Raw genomic sequence first — 25,216 nt, 5'->3', positions numbered from 1 at the left:
ACATAGCATGTCTCCACATCAGTGCATACTGATGTGGGGACATGGCACAGTGGTGCTAATCGGCCTGAAGAGAGAAAGGAGACCTGCTCTCAGCAAAGGGAAGAATCTTGCATCCCAGGGCATGTTACTTGTTGATGACCAGTTTTGCTTTCTAGCTATCCACTGCAAAGGCTTTGAGGTTGATTGCCACTATTTTGCATTCATTAAATAGGGAAAAAATAACCAAATGCTCTGAAACCAAATGCAACCCCAGTTTTAAAAGTAATGGTCAAAGTCTTCTGAGCAATAAAAGAGGTAAAGTCTCAAAGGAGAGGCAATAGAGTAGTTAAACAAAACCATAGCAGAAGATTTCAATGTCCATTACAATCCCAACTTCATGCTTCACTTTACCTTTGGCTTCTTATAGAAGCCGGACAGATACCACCTCAAAACTTGCTTCATTCGAGTGTAGGCATCATCTTCAAGGACGGCCCTGCAGAACAGAACATAAAATGTTCTTTATACTGGTCGCACATCACATTAATTTCTTACCAATATAACACCAATTTCAATTGTATTTCCCCACAACTGAAGGGAAGTAACCTCTGTGCTGCTGCCAATGAAAATGGTGTCTCCCAGTCACACAGTACAAAATGTTAAAAAGTGGCACCCCTTGTCCCACACTTCTGCAAAAAGACTAATAAAATTACTGGGGTGTATCAGGTTTGATTGAACATTTGAGTGGGTTAATATGGGATTGCCACTCACACTAGCATTGTAGCACAGCTAGTAGAACAGTGAGTCATAAAAACAAACTTATACCACCAAAATAATTTTTTTTTTTTCCTTGGTTTTTCTCTTTCATAAAAGGTCTTTAAAGCTGATGTGCTACATGAACTCTATTGGTACTTTGAGATCGCATGCAATACTTCAGGTTGGAAGGGACTTCAAAAGGTCATCTCAGCCAGTTCCTCAAACAATGTTCAAAGATGAAGCAGGAAGTAAACAAAACCACAGGCAATTCCTGGTATTTCCAACCACTTACTCAGATCTAAAAATCAACTTTGGTAAGTTATTGCAAAATTCATTCAGAAGGATCATCCAAACCACAAATTGAACAAATTTTTCACAAAACCTCCAAACTTCTTGAAGTGTTCTTACATCTCAGCACTGAGAATAACTATTTCTTTAACTTCAGATGGTATAAATATGACAAACAAGGCTTGAAAATACCATGATTCTGTAATTATCCAGAGAAAATGGAATAAAAATGAGGAACTAGTGCTGCTATTAGAATACACTGGTTTTACAATCCACCAGGCATATCTCATTGAGAAGGCAGGTCCTATCTGAAAGCGTAACATCTCCTATTTTCTACTCTGCTGCTCCCAGCAGGCATCTCTCATCAACGGTTTTAAAAGATGTTTTGTATTTCTTTATCAACCATCATAATTATATTGCTTTGGGGAGCAGAAGTGCTTGACAATTTTGGTTGCTCTCTGTCCTCTTCCCTGTGCACACAAGTACACCAGGAAGTGGCACAGCTCTGTCCTGCAAAACTCCAAGGCATTGGCTGAATTCCCATCAGTTCCAGCCAACAGTGGCAAACACGTCCATGTGCAAAGGTGGGTTTGTCTGGAGTTTAACTTTTCCCTCCTTGGCCCTCACTGGCAGCAGTCTATCTGTAAAGAGTCACTGCAGCTGGTGCCTGGCTTCATCTGTGTTGAAGCCAGTGACCTCAGTATTATTTGGGAGCCTTTCTGGCACACAAAGAGATATTTTCACAAATATAAGGAAAGTGCCCAGGTGAGGCACACCCAGAGTGCTGCTTACTGGGAGAGCAGGTCGGCATGGTAGTAGTAGTCGGAGAGTTTGTTAAGGAATGAGCGTGGCTCCAGGATGAAGGTGGGCAGCACCACCCGTGACAGGTCCATGCCGGGCCGCAGCTGCTTCAGCAGGATCCACATCAGGCTCTTGTTCTCCTCAGAGACGGTTTCTGTCTGAGATGACTCCCCTGTCTACAGAGGCAAAGAGAACTTCAGGGCAGAAACAGGAAAACCATTCCTTGAGGGTGCATTTCTCTGGGGGGTCCGAGCTCACCCACGCACGCCAGGCCCTGGCACAAGGGCGAATGCTCTCCTACACCACTGCAGAGAGACATCAGCGATGTCTCAGTAGGAATGAATCCCCAAAGCAATGAAGTGAGTGGTGCAGGAAGCCCCGCGTGTCTGTGAAGTTTGGCATGAGGCAGAGAGCACAGCTCTGTAGTGCTCCTTCCTGAGCCACTACCTTGTGATGGGCCAATGTGGACCAACACCAGCCAAGGGGACTTTGCTCTGCAAGCCCTCAGGAGGTGTGGACATGCCCAGGGCTGTTACAGCATCCCCGTGGCCTGGTGGATGCGCAGAAGTGTTGTGGTGACCCAGCCCACTGCAGAGCTGGGGCAGCGTGATGCCAATCAATCCCAGCCCATCCCCTGGATCGAGTTTCCCAAAGAGGCAGACTCAGAGGGTGGGTTGATTTTGATTGATTTTGTAGATAACCTGAGGCTTGTAGTGGAAAGACAAGTGGAAGATCCGAAAACAAGAGAGCATATTATAATGAAAATTACAAAAACTAATGCAAATGATGCTTGTAAAAGAGTGATTTTGGGTCTTCCATTTGAACCTCCACTGACCTTAAGTGAAATGATTCATGCTTGCACAACATTGGTGCCAATTCATCAGCCAAATTTAAAAACAGGGAAAAACTTAATAGGAACGGCAGCCGCTGCAGATGCAACAGCATCTCAGGGCAATAGAGATGCTAATTGGGTGAATTGTGGCGAACCAGGGCACTTGGCCCAAAACTGCCAAGCCCCGGCTCCAATTAATCAGGGTTCCCAAGCTGTCTCCCCAGGGCAAATGTCATCACCTGCCGCCGACGGGATGCAGCCAAAAAACTGACAGGACTGCATGGAGTGGCAGAGCCATGCGGGGGAACAAATCATAAAACTGCCACTAGAAAAATGGTTACCACAACCACTGCAACTCAAATGGACTCGGTGACACCCCAGAGAATTGTCATGAGTTGCGAGAATCTGAGAGACTGTATATTATTTGTGTTAAAAGATGTTGTATATTCACCAGCTGACATTTGTGTTACACCAGAAATTGTTCAAGTGGGGCCACAAGGGTTGTTTACTGTCAATATTCAGTGTGTTAACCCTCCCTATTTTCTTGCTGCTAACCGAGTTGTAGCCCAAGCTATTCTCATGCCCAGTAGTCCATCACAGGACTACAACCCCTCTGTCTTCTGGGCTGAGGTAGTTGGGAACGACAAACCCATGCTTAATTGCAGACTGTCTTGCCAAGGCTCAGACATCTGCCAGCTTGGCAGGAATGATGGACACAGGAGTAGACGTGACAGTCATTTCTTCCCACAATTGGCTGTCACACTGGGAGCTGCAGCTGGCAGAAGGTATCGTGACGGGTATGGGGGGATCTATATCTGCCCAGAGAAGCAGGGCAGTTGTCCAAATTGAGGGTCCAGAGGGACAGATAGCATCAGTCCGTCCTTTTGCAATTAACTCTGGATTTACATTGTGGGGCAGAGATCTCATGTCCCAGTGAGGGGCTCAAGTTGAAATTCCATCTCAACCCCAAAATTTTTAGTAAAGGCCACTGCGGAGAGCCCCATCCATAAATTAAATTGGATCTCTGACAAACATATCTGGATGGATCAGTGGCCTTTGAAAAATGACAAATTAAAGGCGCTCACCGCACTTGTGGAGGAGCAATTGAAAAAAGGAAATATCGAACCATGTAACAGCCCTTGGAATTCCCCGGTATTTGTAATCAAAAAGCCAGGGAAAGACAAGTGGCACCTCCCACAGGACTTGCAGAAAATAAATGCAGTCATAGAGGACATGGGACCCCTGCAGCCCGGAATGCCTTCACCCTCCATGCTCCCCAGGCAGTGGAAGGTAGCAGTCATTGATATTAAAGACTGTTTCTTCCAGATCCCACTACACCCAGACGATGCACCCCAGTTTGCCTTCTCGGTCCCTTCCATCACCCGAAAGGCTCCCATGCAGCGCTACCAGTGGCAAGTTTTGCCGCAAGGCATAAAAAACTCCCCCACCATCTGCCAGTGGTATGTAGCTCGCATTCTGTCCCCTATCAGAAAGTTAGCAGCAAAGGCAATAGTGCTCCACTACGTGGACGATGTTTTGGTGTGTGCTCCTAACCAATCCTATTTAGACTAGACATTGGGGAAGGTAATCGAGGCCTTAGAGGCAAATGGATTTGAAATCCAGGCTGAAAAGGTCCAGAAAACCTCTCCATTTCAATACCTTGGACTGCAAATCCATGAACAGACTGTGGTTCCCCAACAAGTCAAAATTAATGATAACCCTAAGACCTTGCAGGAACTCCATCAGCTCTGTGGGTCCATAAATAGGGTGAGGCCGCTCCTAGGGCTGACGACAGAAGATATCACTCCTCTGTTCAACCTCCTGCGAGGGAAAGATGACCTCACATCACCCAGGCATCTAACAGAGGAGGCAAGACAGTCCATCTGTAAGGTACAGGAAGCGCTGTCATCAGGGCAGGCACACTGCTATGCCCCAGGTCTGCCTTTTCAATTTATTGTGTTAGGGGAAATGCCATATCTTCAAGGGCTGGTATTTTGGTGGGATGAGGTGCAGAGTGATCCCCTGTTAATCATTGAGTGGGTTTTCCTCTCACACCAGCCGTCCCAAAGTATCACAACATCACAGGAGCTCATGGCTCAGTTGGTGATGAAAGCTAGATCCCGCCTCCGCACCCTTGCAGGGTGTGACTTTACATACATCTACCTACCACTGACAACCGATTCACTTGATAACCTCCTTCAAAACAATGAGCACCTCCAATAGGCCCTAGACAGCTACACAGGCCAAATTTCTATACACCATCCAAAACACAGACTGTTTACTTTGGTCTTCAAACTGATTCCAAAAGAAATTCAAAGCAGAAAACCATTAAATGCCTTGACAATCTTTTCAGATGGCTCTGGTCATTCCTGTAAGTCTGTCATCACATGGAAGGATCCCTGCACTCAGAAGTGGGAGTCTGATGTGCAGGTAGTTGAAGGATCCCCACGAGTGGCAGAACTTGCAGCCATGGTCAGAGCATTTGAGTGGTTCAGTGAATCATTTAATTTGATAACTGATTCGGCCTATGTAGCAGGTGTAGTTTCCAGGGCAGAGAGAACCTTACTAAAGGAGGTTGCAAACCCAAAAATTCACAATTTGCTTTCGAAATTGATTCAACTGATCTCCCACCGAAAGCACCCATTCTATGACATGCATATGAGATCACACACTGACCTGCCAGGATTTATAGCTGAAGGGAACAGGAGAGCAGATGCCCTAGCTATGCCCATCGAGTTAGTGAATCTGCCTAACAGATTCCAGCAAGCCCAGCTGAGCCATGCAACGTTCCATCAGAATGCTCCAGCTCTCATTTGAATGTTCCACCTCACTAGAGACCAGGCAAAAGCCATTGTGGCGACATGCCCCAACTGCCAGAAACATCATCTTCCATCATTAGGTCAAGCGGTTAACCCCCGAGGCCTAGGCAGTTGTGAGGTATGGCAAACAGATGTCACCCACTTCCCCCAATTTGGCTGCCAGAAATATATTCATGTTTCTGTGGATACCTTTTCTGGAGCAACCTTTGCCTCAGCCCACCGTGGGGAGAGGGCCAAAGATGTCATCAACCACCTAGTACAGGCTTTCACTGTGTTGGGGACACCAAATAAAATAAAAACTGACAATGGCCCAGCGTACACCTCTGCAGAGTTAAAAACATTCACGAGTCAGTGGGATGTGGATCATATCACTGGCATCCCTCACTTGCTCACAGGCCAAGCCATAGTAGAAAGAAAGCATCAAACACTAAAAAGACTGCTTGAACAACAAAAAGGCAGCAGTAAGATCACTGCCCCCATCATAAGACTTTCCAAAGCGTTGTTCACTTTGAACTTTTTAAACTGTTCCTATGAGGAACCTGATCCTCCTATCCTGAGACACCTCACAAACTCTGCCAAACATAAACTCACTGAGAGACCTGAGGTCCTAATAAAAGACCCTGATACTTTACAAATACGTGGCCTGTACCCCCTAGTCACCCGGGGTAGAGGCTATGGATGTGTTTCCACCCCAGAGAGTCCAAGATGGATCCCTGGGAAGTGGATCAAACCCTTTTTGAGACCACCTGTGGATGCCAAGCGAACAAAAGAAGCTGCCACAGCCTGGAAAAGAAGAAAAACCAAGCCACCTGGAAAAAAGACTCCTCCTCCAGGCCTGAAAAACAAACCCTCCACCTCCCAGTCTCCTTAAAATGTGTCTGCCTTCCCAAAATGACCCCTCAGATTTGTTTTGAAAGAGGGGGAGTCCAAGGGAGTCATTGTTATTTAAGTTAATTGTATTTGTATTCATTTTATTTGTGTTACACTTTTCCTAAAGTTACCACCCGTGACTGCGTGATGACATCCTACCTGCTGTCCCACCTGCTGCTGCAGCTCCTCCTGTGCACCGGGAGCTCCAGCAGCTGGATTCCTTCCATGATCAAGGACATTGTATGGGGTTTCTTTACAGAGTTGTTAATTTTATTAGCCCTTCCCATTTTTAAGTGTTTGGTTTTGAAATCCCTTAAGCCTTCCGCCTCATTTCAAGGTAATAAAAAAGGAGGAGATGTTGCAGCGACCCATCCCACTGCGGGGCTGGGGCAGCATGATGCCAAACAATCCCAGCCCATTCCCTGGATCAAGTTTCCCGAAGAGCAGACTCAGAGGGTGGGTCGAGGGGCGGCTCAGAAGCCTAAGCTGCACCCCCCCGGGTGGTGCCCGGGTACAAGCCGCCTCCCCCGGTTCGAGAAAATTCTCGGTTACTCGGTTGTTCATTGGTTCTGTTATAACTCCCGCCTCTCGGTTTCCCCCAGTGGTTCTTGTTAAATTGTATCCTCCCCCTGGCTTGTAACTCATTGGTTGTTTTCCCCTTCCACCACGGTTTTCAAATTCCCTATAAAACTGAGGACGAGCCCCGGGGGAGGCTCCCATCGCATTCCATCCCTTCGGAGCTTATTCAGGTTGCGAAACTTCTAACAATGAACCTGTTAGGAGTCAGACCAGAACAGCCTCTCTCTTCCTTTGTCTCTGAGCTAATGTGAGCTGGTACCATCTGCTCCTGCCGTGTTCCCTCTGCAAAGATGCCAGCAAGCCAGCCCAGCCAGCAGCTCTTTTCCTGATGCCGAAGTTGCTTCAGTGACGCGCAGAAGTAATGCAGCTGGACTCTCTCTGACCTGGGGCACGCCAGAGCTCGTGCCTTGAGCACAAGTACTGCGTTACAGAAGAAGCTCCTCTCAATCCCATTCTCTGCAAATGAGAGACTGTAAGATTCACTAGGATATATGCAAAAAAACGTAGGAGGTAAACAAGTAATCAACAGAGAATAGAAGCAGTCCTCCAAGTTCTAGACAACACAAACTGGTGTATCAATATGGCAAAGGCCCACTGCCAGGTGAGAGGCACAAAAACTCCAGCACCTGCCAGTGCTGCTCAGAGCCCTTTGCAGCAGAAGTGTAGGTAAAAAAAGCCAGGGATCATGCTGTGGTTTCAGCCCTGTGTAGTTCCTATGCATTCAATGGGTCCACGAGATGTGCAACATGGAGGAATGGGCCTTTCAAGCCACCAGAGAAGGTAAATTAAACTAAATTTTCAAATACAAATGTCATTTTAATGTATCCTAGGCTTCATAGTTTATCAGGGAAAGAGAATACTTAGACTTTCTACTGATTTTAGGCAAGAGATCTCTATGAGAAAAAGGGCACAGATCCACTTTTGGAATGGACTTTGGTTTGGGAGAGGGCATAGCACATCACAACAGGATTTTCAGGTGGTGTAAATCACTAAACATTCGTTTTCACCACCTGAGCATTGCCACCATGTTGGCTCCTAATCAGCCCTACAGTCACAGCGAATTTACCAGTCCTACAGGGCTTGCAGGCTGATGGAATTTCAAACTGAGGAACAACAAAGCTCTGTTACTTTAATTGCTTTTCCATTTTTGTACCATTCTTCTTTTGACAGTCTGATGCAATACACGCCTTGAACCTCCAAGGATAAATGGAATACCACAGCATCAGCTAGGGCTTACAATGCACATGGGTCTGTCAGAACTCTCTTTATTTATCCAGGTTCTCAAGTGTGCATGTATTGTCAATATATATTAATGCCATGTTGAAATTGCTAGACAAAGTGTTACTCAGAATGAATCACTGCACAAGGGATGAGCAAAAACAGGAAGAGAAGAAGGTGCAGGAAGATATGAACAACCTCAAATAATTTCAAATAACCCTTTTTATTGAATCACGGGGATGGGAAGCAGGAGAATTAGTTTGTCAGGAACAACGCATCCAGCTTGGTCAGCATACCAGGGCAGGAAGAAAAGATAAGAGACCTCTGATAAAACCAGGGGGAGTCTCAGACAGATATCCTGTGAACTAGCTCAAACCAGTCTCAAAGGCCAGGGGTACAAAAGAACATGTGCAGGAGAGAAAGGTGAAAAGCTCAGGACGAGGAAGACCTCCTGACTTCATCAAAAAGACCCTCGGAGACCCCTACCAAAAAACACCAAACAACACTTCGCAAGTGCAACATGGATGCAAATGACTTTTGGGCTCATTATAATATGAGGCGAGGCTGGGCAGGGCTAGGTGATGAGTATGTATAGGTGTGTTGCAAAACTTAATGAATTTGGAACTTGTAACCCAATAAATACCGAGCTGAATGCAGCTGTCGGCACGCATGGCTTTGGAGGAGCGATCCCCCATGTGTCCCAGCGCTGGAATAAAACATACCTACTTTACTACTTCTTTAGTAGTGGAGTTCTTTCCGCTCTTCATTACAACTTGTTAAAACTAAAAGCTTGGAAAAAAATGGGGGATTCTTCTGTTATCAATCTACCTACTTAAGTGTCTATTTCGTGTTCTAGGCAACTTTTGCAATCTCGAAGTTCTTCTGACACCTTTCTCTGCCTTCACATTCCAACCACAAACAAGGCAAAACTGCAACTGGCCAAATGCACAAACACCTTCCAAAAGCACAGATGTGCACCTACCCACGTGCATATCTTTCAGATGAGCCCTCAAAGCCAAGCTGAAAATTTAACAGTGCCAGCTTGTGATCATTGTCCTGTGACACCCAAATTGCACACACACGGGCAGTTTCAATTTAAGAGGACGACTGACAGACTGACATTACTATTGGCATGTGTTTACCTTGGTACATCTCCACCCAGAGGAGCTACATCATTGCACAAAACCTCTTTTTGTCTACATTCCTTTCACCAGTGAATTCAGACTCAAAAACCAGTCCTACCTGTATGGCCAGGTGATGATAGCCCCATCTCTTGAAGAAATCTTACAAAACACCTAACGGCCAAGGTGACATGGCAATTCTTTTTGGAAACCCACTGGATGCTACCAGTGCCTGAGCAGACACACTACAGAGAGCCTTATTTAATGCTACACATAGTGTCACTCTACAACAGAAATGCAGTCTTTTCCACTTGCTTTGTAGTGCATTTTTTTCTTATTTTAATGTAAAACTGCAGAGGCCTCTCTCTTTCTCTCACACACACCCACACCCACACATCAGTGTAGCCTGTAAGGTTTGTGTATCAGCCTGCCATACCAATGCTTCTAGGACAAGCTTTTCATGTGGCAAAAGGTCATTTCAGAATAAGTAGCTGATAAAAATTAAGTTTGCTTTCATTTTGCTGCTGCTTAGTTGCACATTTATATTCAAAATCCCCCATTTGAACCCATTTATAATTTGCTGTGTGGCTGCAAGGGGATTTGAGAGGAAAAATGCACAAAAGAGAAGTTGGGTGTAATTAGGATATATTTGACTGTATTTTTTTTTGGTCCATATTAGTAGTACACTTTCAGGAAAACATTGAAAGAAGAGCATAAGAGGCTCGTGAAGGGTCTGGAGCACGAGTCCTGTGAGGAGCAGCTGAGGGAACTTTGGTGGTTTGGCCTGAAGAAAACGAGGCTGAGGGAAGACCTTATCACTCTCTAGAACTACCTCAAAGGAGGTTGCAGAGAGGTGAGCGAGTGATAGGAGAAGAGGAAGTGGCCTCAAGTTATACCAGGGGAAGTTTAGATTGGATATTAGCAAAAATTTCTCCACTGAAAGAATCGTCATGCATTGGAACTGGCCTGGAACAGATGGTGATGGAGTCACCATAATTGAAGGAACTTAAAAGCCATGTAGATGTAGAGGGACATGGTTCAGTGGTGGACTTGGCAGTGCTGGGTTAGTAGTTGAACGTGTTGATCTAAAGGGTCTTTTACAATCTAAATGATTCTGAGTCTGTGACTCTAAGAAAAAAAATAGCTTTCTAGCAGTGCATTTCTTTGAAGCAAAGACAAAACATCAGCTTCCTTGTTCAAAGCCATGGGCAAGCAAGTGCTCAGAGCAGAGTTCCTCTGCTGCCTGCTCAGACTGATTCTCACACAGCACACTTGGTTCCCCCAGCTCTCTATCACTGCCTTCCTCGGAGGTGTCACAGTGACATCCAGCTAACAAGGCTCTTATGTGGAACAGAAATGCATCCTCCTGCTGTTAAATGTCATGAGAAATGGCTTTCTGATAAGCAACCGACATTTAGCAATCAAGTGGCTCAAATCCTCCATTCAAACACAAAAAAAAGGATGTTCCATGCATAATAAAAAAAGGAAAGTGTCGTATTTTGTATCACACAAGGGCTGAGTACCCTAATTGTCCAGGACACATGCTCAGGATAATAATCCCCCCTCCCGCTGGCTCCACAAATGTGCCAGTGCTGTGCAGATCTTTAATGCAGTAACTGGTTAAAGCAATCACTGATGCTGGAAACACACCAAAGCACAGTAGCAGAGCTGCTGTTCATAATGCAGAATTATTAAAGCACATGATAACACAACGTAATTTAGCAGAAAACTGTGCTTTGCTTTATCTGTAAAACACCAGAACTCATGAAGTTGGCTGTTACCAGCCGTACAGCTAAAAGGCTGAATGACAAATACTATGAACAGATACATTTTAACAGGAACAGGCAGCAATCAAGATTTTTTTTTCTTACCTCCCCAAATTCTTCATAGACCTGCTCAATATAAGTGGTCCCCTTCCTTCCTGGAGAGACCTCTCCCTGTATTTCTGACTGATCACTCTCACTTTCATTTGTCTTCCGGCTGTTCTCATGTGCTTCATTCTCTGACTCCTCTATGTTGTCTCTCTCCGACTTGTCTGAAAAAGCATCATTTTCCAAATGGTGGTTGTTCTCCAGGGCTGATTCATTCAACCTGCAACAGACAGTTCATTACTTGCTTCAGTTTGATTCACAAAGCCACATTGCTTAAGGCTATTTAAACACAGTAAAAACACCCCCAGGACTCAGAATAGGCTGTGCAGCCCAAGACAGTCTCAGACATTGATTTCCTGAATAACAAGGGGTTTATCACAGAAAGAATGAGATATTTCCCATCAAAACCTTCCCCTCCAAACTGCACTTTTCAAAACATGCCACACAGCTCCACTCCACTTACCCACCCTTACACAGCTCTGCTGCTGGCTCCAGATGGGAGCCCAGAGACCGGAGGGATACAGAGCAAGGGCCCTCCAACAACTCTACACTGCTGATTAGAGAACTGAAGTATCCATCAGGAGAGATTTTTCCCTTTACAGAAGCCAATCAGTGGATTGCAGCACATATGAAAAATATGACATTATGGGATACCTTTTCTTTTCAGTGCTATTGCTATTTTATTTCAACAGAGGATGGTCTTAAGTCAGCCCTACACTAGAAAAGACAAATTCAAAAATCAACAGAAGCAAGTCTTTTCACACACACATACCCCTCCCTCATCCACCAGACCAACCTGGAGAATGTGCTTCCCCCAGATGATGCTGTGTGGAAGAACTGAGTTGAAAGCATGGACTGGACAATTACATTTAAGAAGAATGCCCAAGTTATACCAGCATCTAACGGAAAGCATGGAAGGTGTAACAAGCTTCATGCTCAGTGACCCAGACTTTACAGAATGCCAAAAATTCTCTTTCAAGTAACCTATAGCATCTCCATTTGAAAAAGCAGATGTGATTCATTTGGCAGATGGCAAACACGATTACATGGGCCAGAGGTCAGGTGCTGAAAACTATTCACTAAATGCACTTTTTTCAAGTGTTTTCAAGTGTTTCAAGCATTTATCACAGGAAACAGTTTTCTTTATTCATACATGTCTGCACACACATCACCTCTTCCATGGCTGGCCTAACTCTCACTTGCTGAGCTTTTCAGCTTGTCTTTCCTCTGAAAATTTCTTAACTGCGACCTCATGAAAAATTGCTCTTGGATAGAGCAATAAAAAAAGATTCCCACCTATACAAAGGGTTTCAGAGGATCTAAACAGGCCCTGAGCCTTGAAGAGTTTTGTTACTTCCTGTAGTCCATCTTTCTCTCCAAGATTGCTCAGTCCATGGGAATGTTCTCTCAAGAACATGATGGGCATTTTGCCAGACCATTCTGTGCATGTTCCAATTTTTACTACAGGTGAATGCGTAAAGTTCCCACCCTCATTATTCTCTATTTTTAAAAGATAATTAGGTATTGATAGGTAGAGCCAGATTAAGTTAAAAAAAAAAAACTAACAGAAGAATCAGAACACAGGACTGGCATCAGCTTTTCAGAAGATCTCAAATTCCAACTGTGCACTGAAATAAGCTCATGATTTTTAGCTTGCCAAGTAAACCACATTGTGACAGCCACAGCTCAGTTTCTGGCAGAGCCCAGTTCCTAGAGTTCTTTTGGAAGTGTCATCTTACATCTTTCTGTGCTTTTAGAAAATCTTTCTTTTAATTCCATTTGTAAGTATATGTATGTCTGTAGAAAATCTTTCTTTTAATTCCATTTGTAAATATATGTATGTCTGCATATGGGGGGTGTAGGGTATGCCCACTCACTGCTCTGGAGGGACATCTGCTGAAATAAGGAGATTGAGCAATCTCCCAGCAGAACTCCCCTGGAAAGGCAACCACTTTTTCAGTTACGGCAAGAAGAAGACAAACCCAGAATCCTCTGGGAGACCCTATGCAGATCCTTTGTAGCCCACTGGCCTTTACCCTCTGATACCCACCCCCTGTATCCCTATAAAGCTAGCCCTCTGCCCCTGTGAGGGCAGAGAGATGCTTGTCCCTGGCTCCCCTTCTCCAGACTAATAAAGCTCCCTCGTGTGGAACAGCTACACGAGCCTCTCGTCTCTCCCTGGTCTGGCCTGGAGGCTGCCCTGCAGAGCTGAGCTGAAATCACGAGCCCACAATCACTAAAGAACTGACAGCTTCTGCATGGGCCCTCCTAGCCAGCAGCTGACAGAAGACACCGGGCCTCAGGGACCATCTCTCCAGACCGGTCACAGCTTCCTCGGTCAGAGCTACCGACCCCTCACCGGCTGTCATACGGGGAAATATATATATACACATATATCTATATATATCTATAGATATCGATATATACAGTGTTTATATATACAAACCACAAGGTTTTTTAATTTACAGTTATACTGTGCAATAAAACTAAGATCATAAATCAGAGTCAATGGCCAGCACTAATAATTTGCTATCAGACATTGTGTCTTCATTGTTCTAGTGCCAGGATGTTACTTCTCTTTTTCAGCCAGGAAGCAGCAAATATAATGACTGATAACCAAATACACTGGAGGCACAGATCACACATACATTAATTTAAAATAATAAAGCAGAAAAAAGATGAGGCGAGAGCTGTCTGGAGAGATTATCCCACAGTTCCTCACCACAGTTGTTCCCTGGATGGTAGATCCAGGAAAATATTAGTTGTTGATCATTTAAATACCTCATCTATTTCTTAATTTTTCAATGGTCAGCTAAATATGTGAGTGTTGTCTGTGGTTGCTTTGCTCCCTTTACCTAGTAAAAGTCTTCTCCATCAGGTAAAAATGCTGGAAAGAACAGTTCATTGTAAGGCTTTTGGCTCGTGGCTGAGAAGTAGCACTTGTTTCTATTTCACATTTGTAAGAAGAGCAAGGGTTTTTCAGTGTCACCTGCCTCACATTTGGGAAATATTTGAAGTTTCAATTGAGTAAATGACTCTTTTCTTAGTTTTCTCTCAGCACCACCACCACCATCCTTCTGCCCCCACCAGTATTTTTTAAGGATTTCATATTTAGTCCAAGAGGGAAATCAGATTCATTTCAAATTCCCATCAGCTGTACACTGATTATCTACCACCAGAAACAAGGCAAGATTTATTACATCCAGAGCCATGGAACCACTCTGGGGAACCAAAGGGAAAACAAGATGCTTCTCATTCTGAGGATCTGAGATGCTGAAGTGCAGCCAGGCTCTTCCTCCAAAGAGAATCACCACTGTATACGTATGATATGCTAAAAACAAAAGCCATGCCATGAGCTTGGCCAACAAATCAATGTAAAGACTTCCCAGGGGCTTCCAATGAGATTTGGACCAGATTCCAAAAGCTGGGGGGAAATAACTATGCCACAAGTCAACACTGGATTTCCACCATGAACATGGGTAACCTGGCATTTTTCATAACTGATTTACTGTTTCAGCATGTTAGAGTTCTCTTACAGCAGTGCTTTATTCCCTAAGTGGCATTCCTGGAAACATCAGTTGGTGACCAGGACTTCTTTGGGTGTGATACCACAAAGGGTTTGATACTCTTCTACACAAAGCAAAGAAGAAACTTTGGTTCTTGTCAAACAAGTAACCACCCAGATTCCTGGGGCTGCTGGAGATTAGACATGGAAGCCACAAGAAATACAACTGCATATTAAAAAGAAGAGTGCCTGGTGCCCTAAAAGTCTCTTGTCTAAAATCACTGATTTACACAGTACTTTAGCCTTTGATTCACTCACACAGTTCTCTCTCTCATTTTTATATGCTGCTAAAGACATGGATTTTGAAATCACTGTATAATCTTGATTTGTTTCCCAGCAGGAAAGGAGCAAAGCAGCCAGCAGACAAATGCTCAACAGAAAATCCGCCTTTGCAGCTCCCAAAGGGGTTTTGTTCTCCCTATAATATCCATCATCTTCCCTTTCTTATTCTGTTCTTGACAGAGTAGTTTGGCTAATTTGAGGATAGAGTTAAATGTAATTAACTGGCCCCCTAACAACTGCATGCCAATTTAATTGGTAAGATTCCCCGTAGGAAAACATTTAATTAGAATGATTAAATCCCTGTGAGAAAGCCACTGTCACTGGCAAACCAAAAATTCTTTGCTCAGCACTTGCACAGTCTGGGGTTTGCATTCTCCCTTATTTAAATATTCTTTATTCCTCCAGGGATGACAGCAAGTCATCCTCCTGTCCTGCGACCCTCAAACTCCCCTGGGTTTTAAGCACTGGGGAATTTGGGTACACATTCAGAACCATGGTATGACTCAGAAAGGAGAGTGTACTGTCCAGATGACCAGATGCTGAACGCCCAGCTTGAACCAGACCCAGCTTAAATTTGAGCCTGTAAGAAAAATCTGGTTGCAATTTTGGGTACTCGGTCCTGGTGAAAACTCTGCCATGTGTGCTACTACTGCTGAACCCCATATTTCAAGGGGGCTTTTAATGCTGGACAACTAAGAGGCGAAATAGAGGCATCACTTAAGCATCATTCACGCATCATATTCTGAGGAAATACTTTACTACAGTTTTAACCCTATCTTCTGCATCACCTTACAGTGATGCAGATGGGTTTGCCTGAGTGTCCTCAGTGCCACAGGCTCCATTTTAATATTATGTATATTTCTGTACGCACATCCATCAGCCAAAAAACAAGTCCACTGTATTCTTAAATTCATTATCACAGTGAGTTCCCAGGCATAAGGAAACTATGAAACAAGCCCATGAGCAACAGATACATTTGCACAAGTACTAGGGCACATGATGTGGTGAGACATTCGATTTCCTTCTCTTCCCCCTGTAGTGGGTTGAACCTGAGTTGATGGACAGTCTTTTAGACTAATGACGCTTCTCACAATTTACATATTTAAACCACACGGAAAGGTGGGATTTCCCTTTTGTCCGAGCTCGGCTGCTGGAAGGTGGGGGGGCTCCAAGCCTCCAGGCCCCGCCGGGCCGGGCCGGGGTCACTGCCCCTTCCCCCCTTTCCCAACACTGCAGCACAGACCCTGGGTGGCTGGGGGGGGACTGCCTCAGAGCCACAGGCAGCTAAAACCAGCCATGGACTGCTCACAGCTAAACCCAGCCATGGACTGCTCACAGCTAAACCCATCCAGCGCAGCTTCTGGGGACAGGCGGGTCCCTCTCCTCTCCATGCGGAGCCAGCGGAGTCAGCGGGAGCCGGCAGAGCCTCCTGTCTGCAGCCAGCACACTTCGTGCTGAACTGAAGAAGACACCACACAGCCAGCAGCACAAAGGGAGCGAGGCTTTCCCCACCGTAAAGGCTGAACAAGAACACTCTTCAGCATGGCGGTGTCAGTCAGAGAGAAAGAGAAGTGAGTCACGTGGGACGGAGCTGGAAATGGCGGCGGGAGAAAAGAGGGCGGTGCCGCGATTCTCGCACATAGCTTAAAAAGACCTCCTGCATGCCGTGGTAAGAAACTGTAATACCACAAACTGTTTGTCTCTTTAATCCATTTGAAGTACATGGGGGATGGAGAATCAACGTGTAGCCTGTGAAGATTGTGAAGAGTGCCTATGCCAGGCTATATAGAAGCAGTGAGAGGTTTTTAGAGACTTGTGGCGAAGAAAGCCTTTGTGTGCAGGCCAAAATAACTTATCCTTAAAAAGATGAATAACCCCATGTGATGGCCCATGTTTTGCAGTGTGAAGGAACTGTGAGATTTTTCATGGAAGAGATGCTTAACACCACAGCAGATTGTTTGTTTCCGGGCGGATCTGCTGTTGGTGGCAGTTTGGGAACCACGTGCAACTGAAGAAAACCCTTTTTTTTCCTTAATCATAAGAGAGAGACTTTTCAAGAACTGGAACACTGACTAACATCCCATGTTCTGTTATCCTTTGTGCGAGTTGGGTAAAAGGAGAGAAGTGCTGGAAAGGATGGGGGGGGGGGGGGGATTTGCTTTAATTTCTTGTTACTTCTCTTTACTTTTAATTCTATTAGTAATAAAACTCTTTCATTGTACTGCAACTGTTTAAGGTTTGTGCCTGCTTTGCTTTCTCCTAATTCTTATCTCACAGAAGGAAAATAAGTAAGTAATGAATATTTTAAACCCAAACCACTACACTTGGTGTTTCTGCCCAGTTTTGAACTCAACCCGCTACACCCCCACTAACGTCTTGGGGTGACTTTATGATGTGTATCCCATATTGCTGCCCTATGCCCAGAAATTAAACTGAGCCTGAGAGGGGGAAGGAAAAACTGGGCAAAACGTTTTCAAAGCAGTTTGCAGCTTGTTCAAGGCCACACAGAGATAGTGACTTTTTTTTCCCAGCTGCCGTAGGGGAGTGAGGAAGCAGCTGGCTCGCGGTTTTTTTCCAGTCAGCGTTTGGCCAGTTTTTCAGTTTCTTTTGGCCAGTTTTTCCGTTTCTTTTTCTCCAGAGAGAGACTGAGAGTTGAACTTTTTTCCTTCCCTAGAATTTTAGATTTTCTCCCTTTTCTGCAGGACTGCTTCAATATCCAGAACACATCGGGAGGACTTTCCACCAAGCACACAGGGCCTGGCTCTGGGCCAACTCCCAGCTCCGAGGAGACCAAAGGGAGGACTCTAACACTTTCCCAGGCTTTTTCCCCACAGTGAAATTTTATTATTTAGCATTATGTACTAGTTTGAAAACAAACTAGTGGGAGGCACCAAGTCAGAATATCAATTTAATGGGGAAATTAAAGAAAAGGAAAAAATAAAACACTGGTTTGAACTGACCCAGTCAAGATACAACCTGACTCCCTGTTAGTCAGGGTGGTGGTGCAAGTCCGATAAAATGGTGGCTGCAGTCCTCCTGAAGTGGTGGATGTGGTTCTGTCAAAGCAGTGATCCTGTAGAAAAGGGTCTGCTCTTCCTCGGAAGGTCCAGTGGTGGCTATGTAGCTCCTGTCCTCTGGAAATCCAGTGGAAGGGTTGTCACTGGTGTTCAGAATCTCAGACTATATCCAGGATGGAATGCTTGGTTCCTCCCTCTGGGTGGAGCATCTCACAATGGGGTAATGAGTCATGAGGCAAAGTGTTGATTAGGCTCATTAACAGAAGATAGTCCAGAGGGAGTTATCTCTGAGTCATGTGGCAGGACAATGATGGGCCATTAACAGCAAGATAGTCTGGGGGGAGGAGGCAAGGAAACACTGCCCCACCTGATTTCAACAGCTCATGAGGATGGTAATAGAATACACTGCAACCCAGGACATTATCCACCCCTTATTCTATTATCATCTACATCATCCCAAATCAATACCTTCCTTAAACTCTATACATACACACACACACACATACATATATATACAATGAAACCCTACACACAGTTCTCACCTAAGATTAAGTCTCCTTGTGGTACACAACGTGTTTCCCCATCTTTCTGCATTACCCACCCAGTGTAACCAGGTCCTTGAGCAAAGACAATCCCACAGATGGGTTTGCCTTTGCCTGAGGTGGGATTAACCCAAACAGTCTTTCCTAAAATACCTCTCAGGTGTACCGCAGGGACTCTATCTCCATCCACTGTGTGCAAGGGCTCAGACTCGGCGGGACCAGCTCGATTGATGGACCCTCGGGTACTGACCATCCAGGTGGCCTTTGCTAAGTTCACTTCCCAATTTTTGAAGGTCCCCCCACCAAGTACCTTTAAGGTGGTTTTAAGTAGTCCATTGCAGCGTTCGACTTTTCTAGCAGCTGGTGCATGATAAGGAATACGATATATCCATTCGATACCGTGTTCTCTGGCCCAGGTGTTGATGAGCCTGTTCTTAAAATGAGTCCCATTGTCTGACTCGATCTTGTCAGGGGTGCCATGTCTCCACAGGACTTGCTTTTCCAGGCCTAGGATGGTGTTCCGGGCTGTAGCATGAGGCACAGGGTAGGTCTCCAGCCATCCAGTGGTTGCTTCAACCATGGTCAACACATAGCGCTTGCCTTGGCGGGTTTGGGGAAGGGTGATGTAGTCAACTTGCCAGGCTTCCCCATACCTGTACTTTGACCACTGCCCACCATACCACAGAGGCTTCACCTGCTTGGCCTGTTTGATTGCAGCACAGGTCTCACAACTGTGGATGACCTGTGAGATGCTGTCCATGGAAAGGTCCACCCCTCGGTCACGGGCCCATCGGTATGTTGCATCTCTCCCCTGATGACCAGAGGCATCATGGGCCCAACGAGCTAGGAATAATTCTCCCTTGTGCTGCCAGTCCAGATCCACCTGAGATACTTTCACCTTGGCAGCTCGGTCCACCTGCTCGTTGTTGCGATGCTCTTCATTAGCCCGACTCTTGGGTACGTGTGCATCCACGTGTCGAACCTTCACGGTCAGCTTCTCTACTCGGGCGGCGATGTCCTGCCAAATCTCGAGCAGCCCAGATGGGTTTCCCTCTGCGCTGCCAGTTGGCCTTTCTCCAGCGAACCAGCCATCCCCACAGAGCATTAGCTACCATCCACGAGTCGGTGTAGAGATAGAGCCTCAGCCACTTCTCTCGTTCAGCAATATCCAAAGCCAGCTGGATGGCTTTAAGCTCTGCAACCTGACTCGATCCACCTTGTCCCTCAGTAGCTTGAGCAGCTTGTTGTATGGGGCTCCATACTGCAGCTTTCCACTTCTGGTTAGCGCCTACAATTCGGCAGGAACCACCAGTGAAGAGGCCATAACATCTTTCAGTCTCCGGTAGCTCATTATATGGTGGGGCTTCCTCAGCACGAGTCACTTGCTTTTCCTCTTCTTCAGAAAATAATCCAAAAGTCTCACCTTCAGGCCAGTTTGTTATAATTTCCAGAACCCCAGGGCGATTCGGGTTTCCAATACGGGCACGCTGTGTGATGAGGGCGATCCATTTGCTCCATGTGGTGTCGGTGGCGTGATGCGTGGAAGGAACCCTTTCCTTGAACATCCAACCCAGCACCGGTAGTCGGGGTGCCAGAAGCAACTGTGCTTCAGTGCCGATTACCTCTGAGGCAGCTTGGACTCCTTCATAGGCAGCCAAGATTTCCTTCTCTGTGGGAGTGTAGTTGGCTTCAGACCCTCTGTAGCTTCGGCTCCAGAATCCCAGTGGTCGGCCCCGAGTCTCACCAGGCACCTTCTGCCAGAGGCTCCAGGACAGACCATTGTTCCCAGCTGCAGAGTAGAGCACGTTCTTCACCTCTGGTCCTGTCCTGACTGGGCCAAGGGCTACAGTGTGAGTGATTTCCTGCTTGATCTGGGCGAAGGCTTGCTGCTGTTCAGGGCCCCAGTGGAAATCATTCTTCTTGCGGGTAACCAGGTAGAGAGGGCTCATGATCTGGCTGTACTCAGGAATGTGCATTCTCCAAAAACCTATGGCGCCTAGGAAAGCTTGTGTTTTCTTCTTGCTGGTTGGTAGAGACATTGCTGTGATCTTATTGATGACCTCAATGGGAATCTGATGTCATCCATCTTGCCACTTTACTCCCAGGAACTGGATCTCTCGGGCAGGTCCCTTGACTTTGCTCCTTTTGATGGCAAAGCCAGCTTCCAGGAGAATCTGGATGATTTTCTCTCCTTTCTCAAACACTTCCTTTGCTGTGTTTCCCCACACGATGATGTTGTCGATGTATTGCAGATGTTCTGGAGCCTCACCCTTTTCCAATGCAGTCTGGATCAGTCCATGGCAAATGGTGGGACTGTGCTTCCACCCCTGGGGCAGTCGGTTCCAGGTGTATTGCACACCCCTCCAGGTGAAAGCAAACTGGGGCCTGCATTCTGCTGCCAAAGGAATGGAGAAGAAGGCATTGGCAATGTCAATAGTAGAGTACCACTTCACTGCTTTGGACTCCAGCTCGTACTGAAGTTCCAACATGTCCAGCACGGCAGCGCTCAATGGCGGCGTGACCTCATTCAGGCCACAGTAATCCACCGTCAGTCTCCATTCTCCGCTGGACTTATGCACTGGCCATATAGGGCTGTTGAAAGGTGAATGGGCCTTGCTGACCACCTGTACTAGTTTGAAAACAAACTAGTGGGAGACACCAAGTCAGAATAACAATTTAATAGGGAAATAAAAGGAGGGGGAAAGAAAAACAAAGAAAACCCAATAGAAGCGGATAACACTGGGTTAAACTGACAGAGTTAAGATACAACCTGGCACCCTGTTAGTCAGGGTGGTGGTGGTGGTCTGGTAGAATGGTGGCTGCAGTCCTCCCGAAGTGGCAATCCTGTAGGAAAAGGAAGGGTCTGCTCCTCCTCAGAAGGTCCAATGGTGACTGTGTAGCTCCTGTCCTCTGGAAATCCAGTGGAAAGGTCTCCTCTCTGGTTTTCAACCTCAGCTTATATCCACGCTGGGATGCTTGGTTCCTCCCTCTGGGTGGAGCATCTCACAATGGGGTAATGAGTCATAAGGCCAGGTGTTGATTGGGCTCATTAACAGATGATAGTCCAGAGGGAGTTATCTATGAGTCAGGCGGCAGGACAATGATGGGCCATCAACAGCAAGATAGTCTGGGGGGAGGAGGCAAGGAAACACTGCCCCACCTGATTTCAACGGCTGATGGGGATGGTAATAGAATACACTGCAACCCAGGACATTATCCACCCCTTATTCTATTACCATCTACATCATCCCAAATCAATACCTTCTTTAAACTCTACACACACATATGTATATATATATATATATATATATATATATATACACAATGAAACCCTACGCACCGTTCTCACCTAAGATTAGGTCTCCTTGCGGTACACAATGGGTTTCCCCATCTTTTTGCATTACCCACCAAGTGCAACCAGGTCCTTGAGCAAAGACAATCCCACGGATGGGTTTGCCTTTGCCTGAGGCGGGATTGATCCAAACAGTCTTTCCTAAAATACCCCTCAGGTGTACCGCAGGGACTCTATCTCCATCCACTGTGTGCAAGGGTTCAGACTCGGCGGGACCAGCTCGATTGATGGACCCTCGGGTATTGACCATCCAGGTGGCCTTTGCTAAGTTCACTTCCCAATTTTTGAAGGTCCCCCCACCAAGTGCCTTCAGAGTGGTTTTAAGTAGTCCATTGCAGCGTTCAACTTTTCCGGCAGCTGGTGCATGATAAGGAATATGATATATCCATTCAATACCGTGTTCTCTGGCCCAGGTGTTGATGAGGCTGTTCTTAAAATGAGTCCCGTTGTCCGACTCGATCCTGTCAGGGGTGCCATGTCTCCACAGGACTTGCTTTTCCAGGCCCAGGATGGTGTTCCGGGCTGTAGCATGAGGCACAGGGTAGGTCTCCAGCCATCCAGTGGTTGCTTCAACCATGGTCAACACGTAGCGCTTGCCTTGGCGGGTTTGGGGAAGGGTGATGTAATCAACCTGCCAGGCTTCCCCATACCTGTACTTTGACCATCGTCCACCGTACCACAGAGGCTTCACCCGCTTGGCCTGTTTGATTGCAGCACAGGTCTCACAACTGTGGATGACCTGTGAGATGCTGTCCATGGAAAGGTCCACCCCTCGGTCACGGGCCCATCGGTATGTTGCATCTCTCCCCTGATGACCAGAGGCATCATGGGCCCAACGAGCTAGGAATAATTCTCCCTTGTGCTGCCAGTCCAGATCCACCTGAGATACTTTCACCTTGGCAGCTCGGTCCACCTGCTCGTTGTTGCGATGCTCTTCATTAGCCCGACTCTTGGGTACGTGCGCATCCACGTGTCGAACCTTCACGGTCAGCTTCTCTACTCGGGTGGCGATGTCCTGCCAAATCTCAGCGGCCCAGATGGGTTTCCCTCTGCGCTGCCAGTTGGCCTTTCTCCAGCGATCCAGCCATCCCCACAGAGCATTAGCTACCATCCACGAGTCGGTGTAGAGATAGAGCCTCGGCCACTTCTCTCGTTCAGCAATATCCAAAGCCAGCTGGACGGCTTTAAGCTCTGCAACCTGACTCGATCCACCTTGTCCCTCGGTAGCTTGTGCAACTCGTCGTGTGGGGCTCCATACTGCAGCTTTCCACTTTCGGTTAGCGCCTACAATTCGGCAGGAACCATCAGTGAAGAGGGCATAACGTCTTTCAGTCTCCGGTAGCTCATTATATGGTGGGGCTTCCTCAGCACGAGTCACTTGCTCTTCCTCTTCTTCAGAAGATAATCCAAAAGTCTCACCTTCAGGCCAGTTTGTTATAATTTCTAGAATCCCAGGGCGATTCGGGTTTCCAATACGGGCACGCTGTGTGATGAGGGCGATCCATTTGCTCCATGTGGTGTCGGTGGCGTGATGCGTGGAAGGAACCTTTCCCTTGAACATCCAACCCAGCACCGGTAGTCGGGGTGCCAGAAGCAACTGTGCTTCAGTGCCAATTACCTCAGAGGCAGCTTGGACTCCTTCATAGGCTGCCAAGATTTCCTTCTCTGTGGGAGTGTAGTTGGCTTCAGACCCTCTGTAGCTTCGGCTCCAGAATCCCAGTGGTCGGCCACGAGTCTCACCAGGCACCTTCTGCCAGAGGCTCCAGGACAGACCATTGTTCCCGGCTGCAGAGTAGAGCACGTTCTTCACCTCTGGTCCTGTCCTGACTGGGCCAAGGGCTACCGCATGAGCGATTTCCTGCTTGATCTGGGCGAAGGCTTGCTGCTGTTCAGGGCCCCAGTGGAAATCATTCTTCTTGCGGGTAACCAGGTAGAGAGGACTCACGATCTGGCTGTACTCGGGAATGTGCATCCTCCAGAAACCTATGGCGCCTAGGAAAGCTTGTGTTTCCTTCTTGTTGGTCGGTGGAGACATCGCAGTGATCTTATTGATGACCTCAGTGGGAATCTGACGCCGTCCATCTTGCCACTTTACTCCCAGGAACTGGATCTCTTGAGCAGGTCCCTTGACTTTGCTCCTTTTGATGGCAAAGCCAGCTTCCAGGAGAATCTGGATGATTTTCTCTCCTTTCTCAAACACTTCCTTTGCTGTGTTTCCCCACACAATGATGTCATCGATGTATTGCAGATGTTCTGGAGCCTCACCCTTTTCCAATGCAGTCTGGATCAGTCCGTGGCAAATGGTGGGACTGTGCTTCCACCCCTGGGGCAGTCGATTCCAGGTGTATTGCACACCCTTCCAGGTAAAAGCAAACTGGGGCCTGCATTCTGCTGCCAAAGGAATGGAGAAGAAGGCATTGGCAATGTCAATAGTAGAGTACCACTTCGCTGCTTTGGACTCCAGCTCGTACTGAAGTTCCAACATGTCCGGCACAGCGGCGCTCAATGGTGGCGTGACCTCATTCAGGCCACGGTAGTCCACCGTCAGCCTCCATTCTCCACTGGACTTACGCACTGGCCATATAGGGCTGTTGAAAGGTGAATGGGCCTTGCTGACCACCCCTTGGCTCTCCAGTTTGCGAATCATCTCATGGATGGGAACCACAGAGTCTCTGTCGGTGCGATATTGCCGACGGTGCACTGTTGCTGTGGCGATTGGCACCTGTTGTTCTTCAACTCTCAGCAGTCCCACAGCAGAGGGGTCATCTGAGAGGCCAGGCAATGTACTCAGTTGTCTGATATCTTCTGTCTCCACAGCAGCTATCCCAAAAGCCCAACGATGTCCTTTTGGGTCCTTGAAATACCCATTTCTGAGATAGTCTATGCCGAGAATGCACGGGACCTCCGGGCCCGTCACAATGGGGTGTTTCTGCCACTCGTTCCCGGTTAAACTCACTTCAGCTTCCAGTACAGTCAGCTGCTGGGATCCTCCTGTCACTCCAGAAATAGAAATGGGTTCTGCTCCCACATACCTTGATGGCATCAGAGTACATTGAGCACCGGTGTCAACCAAAGCCGTGTATTTTTGTGGGTCAGATGTGCCAGGCCATCGGACCCACACAGTCCAAAAGACCCGATTCTCCCTTTCCTCTACCTGGCTAGAGGCAGGGCCCCTCTATTCCTGGTCATGTTGCATGTTGCTCCCTTCCGGTGAATACGTTCCTGAGGTCCCTTCAAGAGGATCGGTCATATTATCATTCCGGTACCGTCTGGAGTTCTGTGTGCGAGAGACCGGAGCAATATTGACTCTAGATGCGCTTCTTGTGG

The 25,216-nt window shown here is 46.8% G+C and overlaps 1 protein-coding gene across 2 annotated transcripts in view; it reads right to left on the bottom strand.

Moving 5' to 3' along the window:
- Window positions 1-25,216, bottom strand: part of OSBPL5 (oxysterol binding protein like 5) — a gene marked incomplete at its 3' end in the record, with an annotated part of 170,814 nt that overhangs the window by 20,326 nt on the left and 125,272 nt on the right. For both annotated transcript variants that reach the window (XM_082284502.1, XM_082284501.1), the window contains exons 10-12: window positions 11,132-11,351; window positions 1,813-1,997; window positions 391-472 (exon numbers count right to left, since the gene is read on the bottom strand). In XM_082284502.1, the coding sequence (XP_082140628.1) occupies window positions 391-472; window positions 1,813-1,997; window positions 11,132-11,351 (487 nt within the window). The remainder of the gene's footprint in view (window positions 1-390; window positions 473-1,812; window positions 1,998-11,131; window positions 11,352-25,216) is intronic.

Source organism: Coloeus monedula (assembly GCF_965178545.1).
Source record: "Coloeus monedula genome assembly, chromosome: 6".
Classification (NCBI taxonomy): domain Eukaryota; kingdom Metazoa; phylum Chordata; class Aves; order Passeriformes; family Corvidae; genus Coloeus; species Coloeus monedula.
Note: the sequence above shows the minus strand (reverse complement) of the source record. Positions and strands in the feature narration are given on the sequence as shown.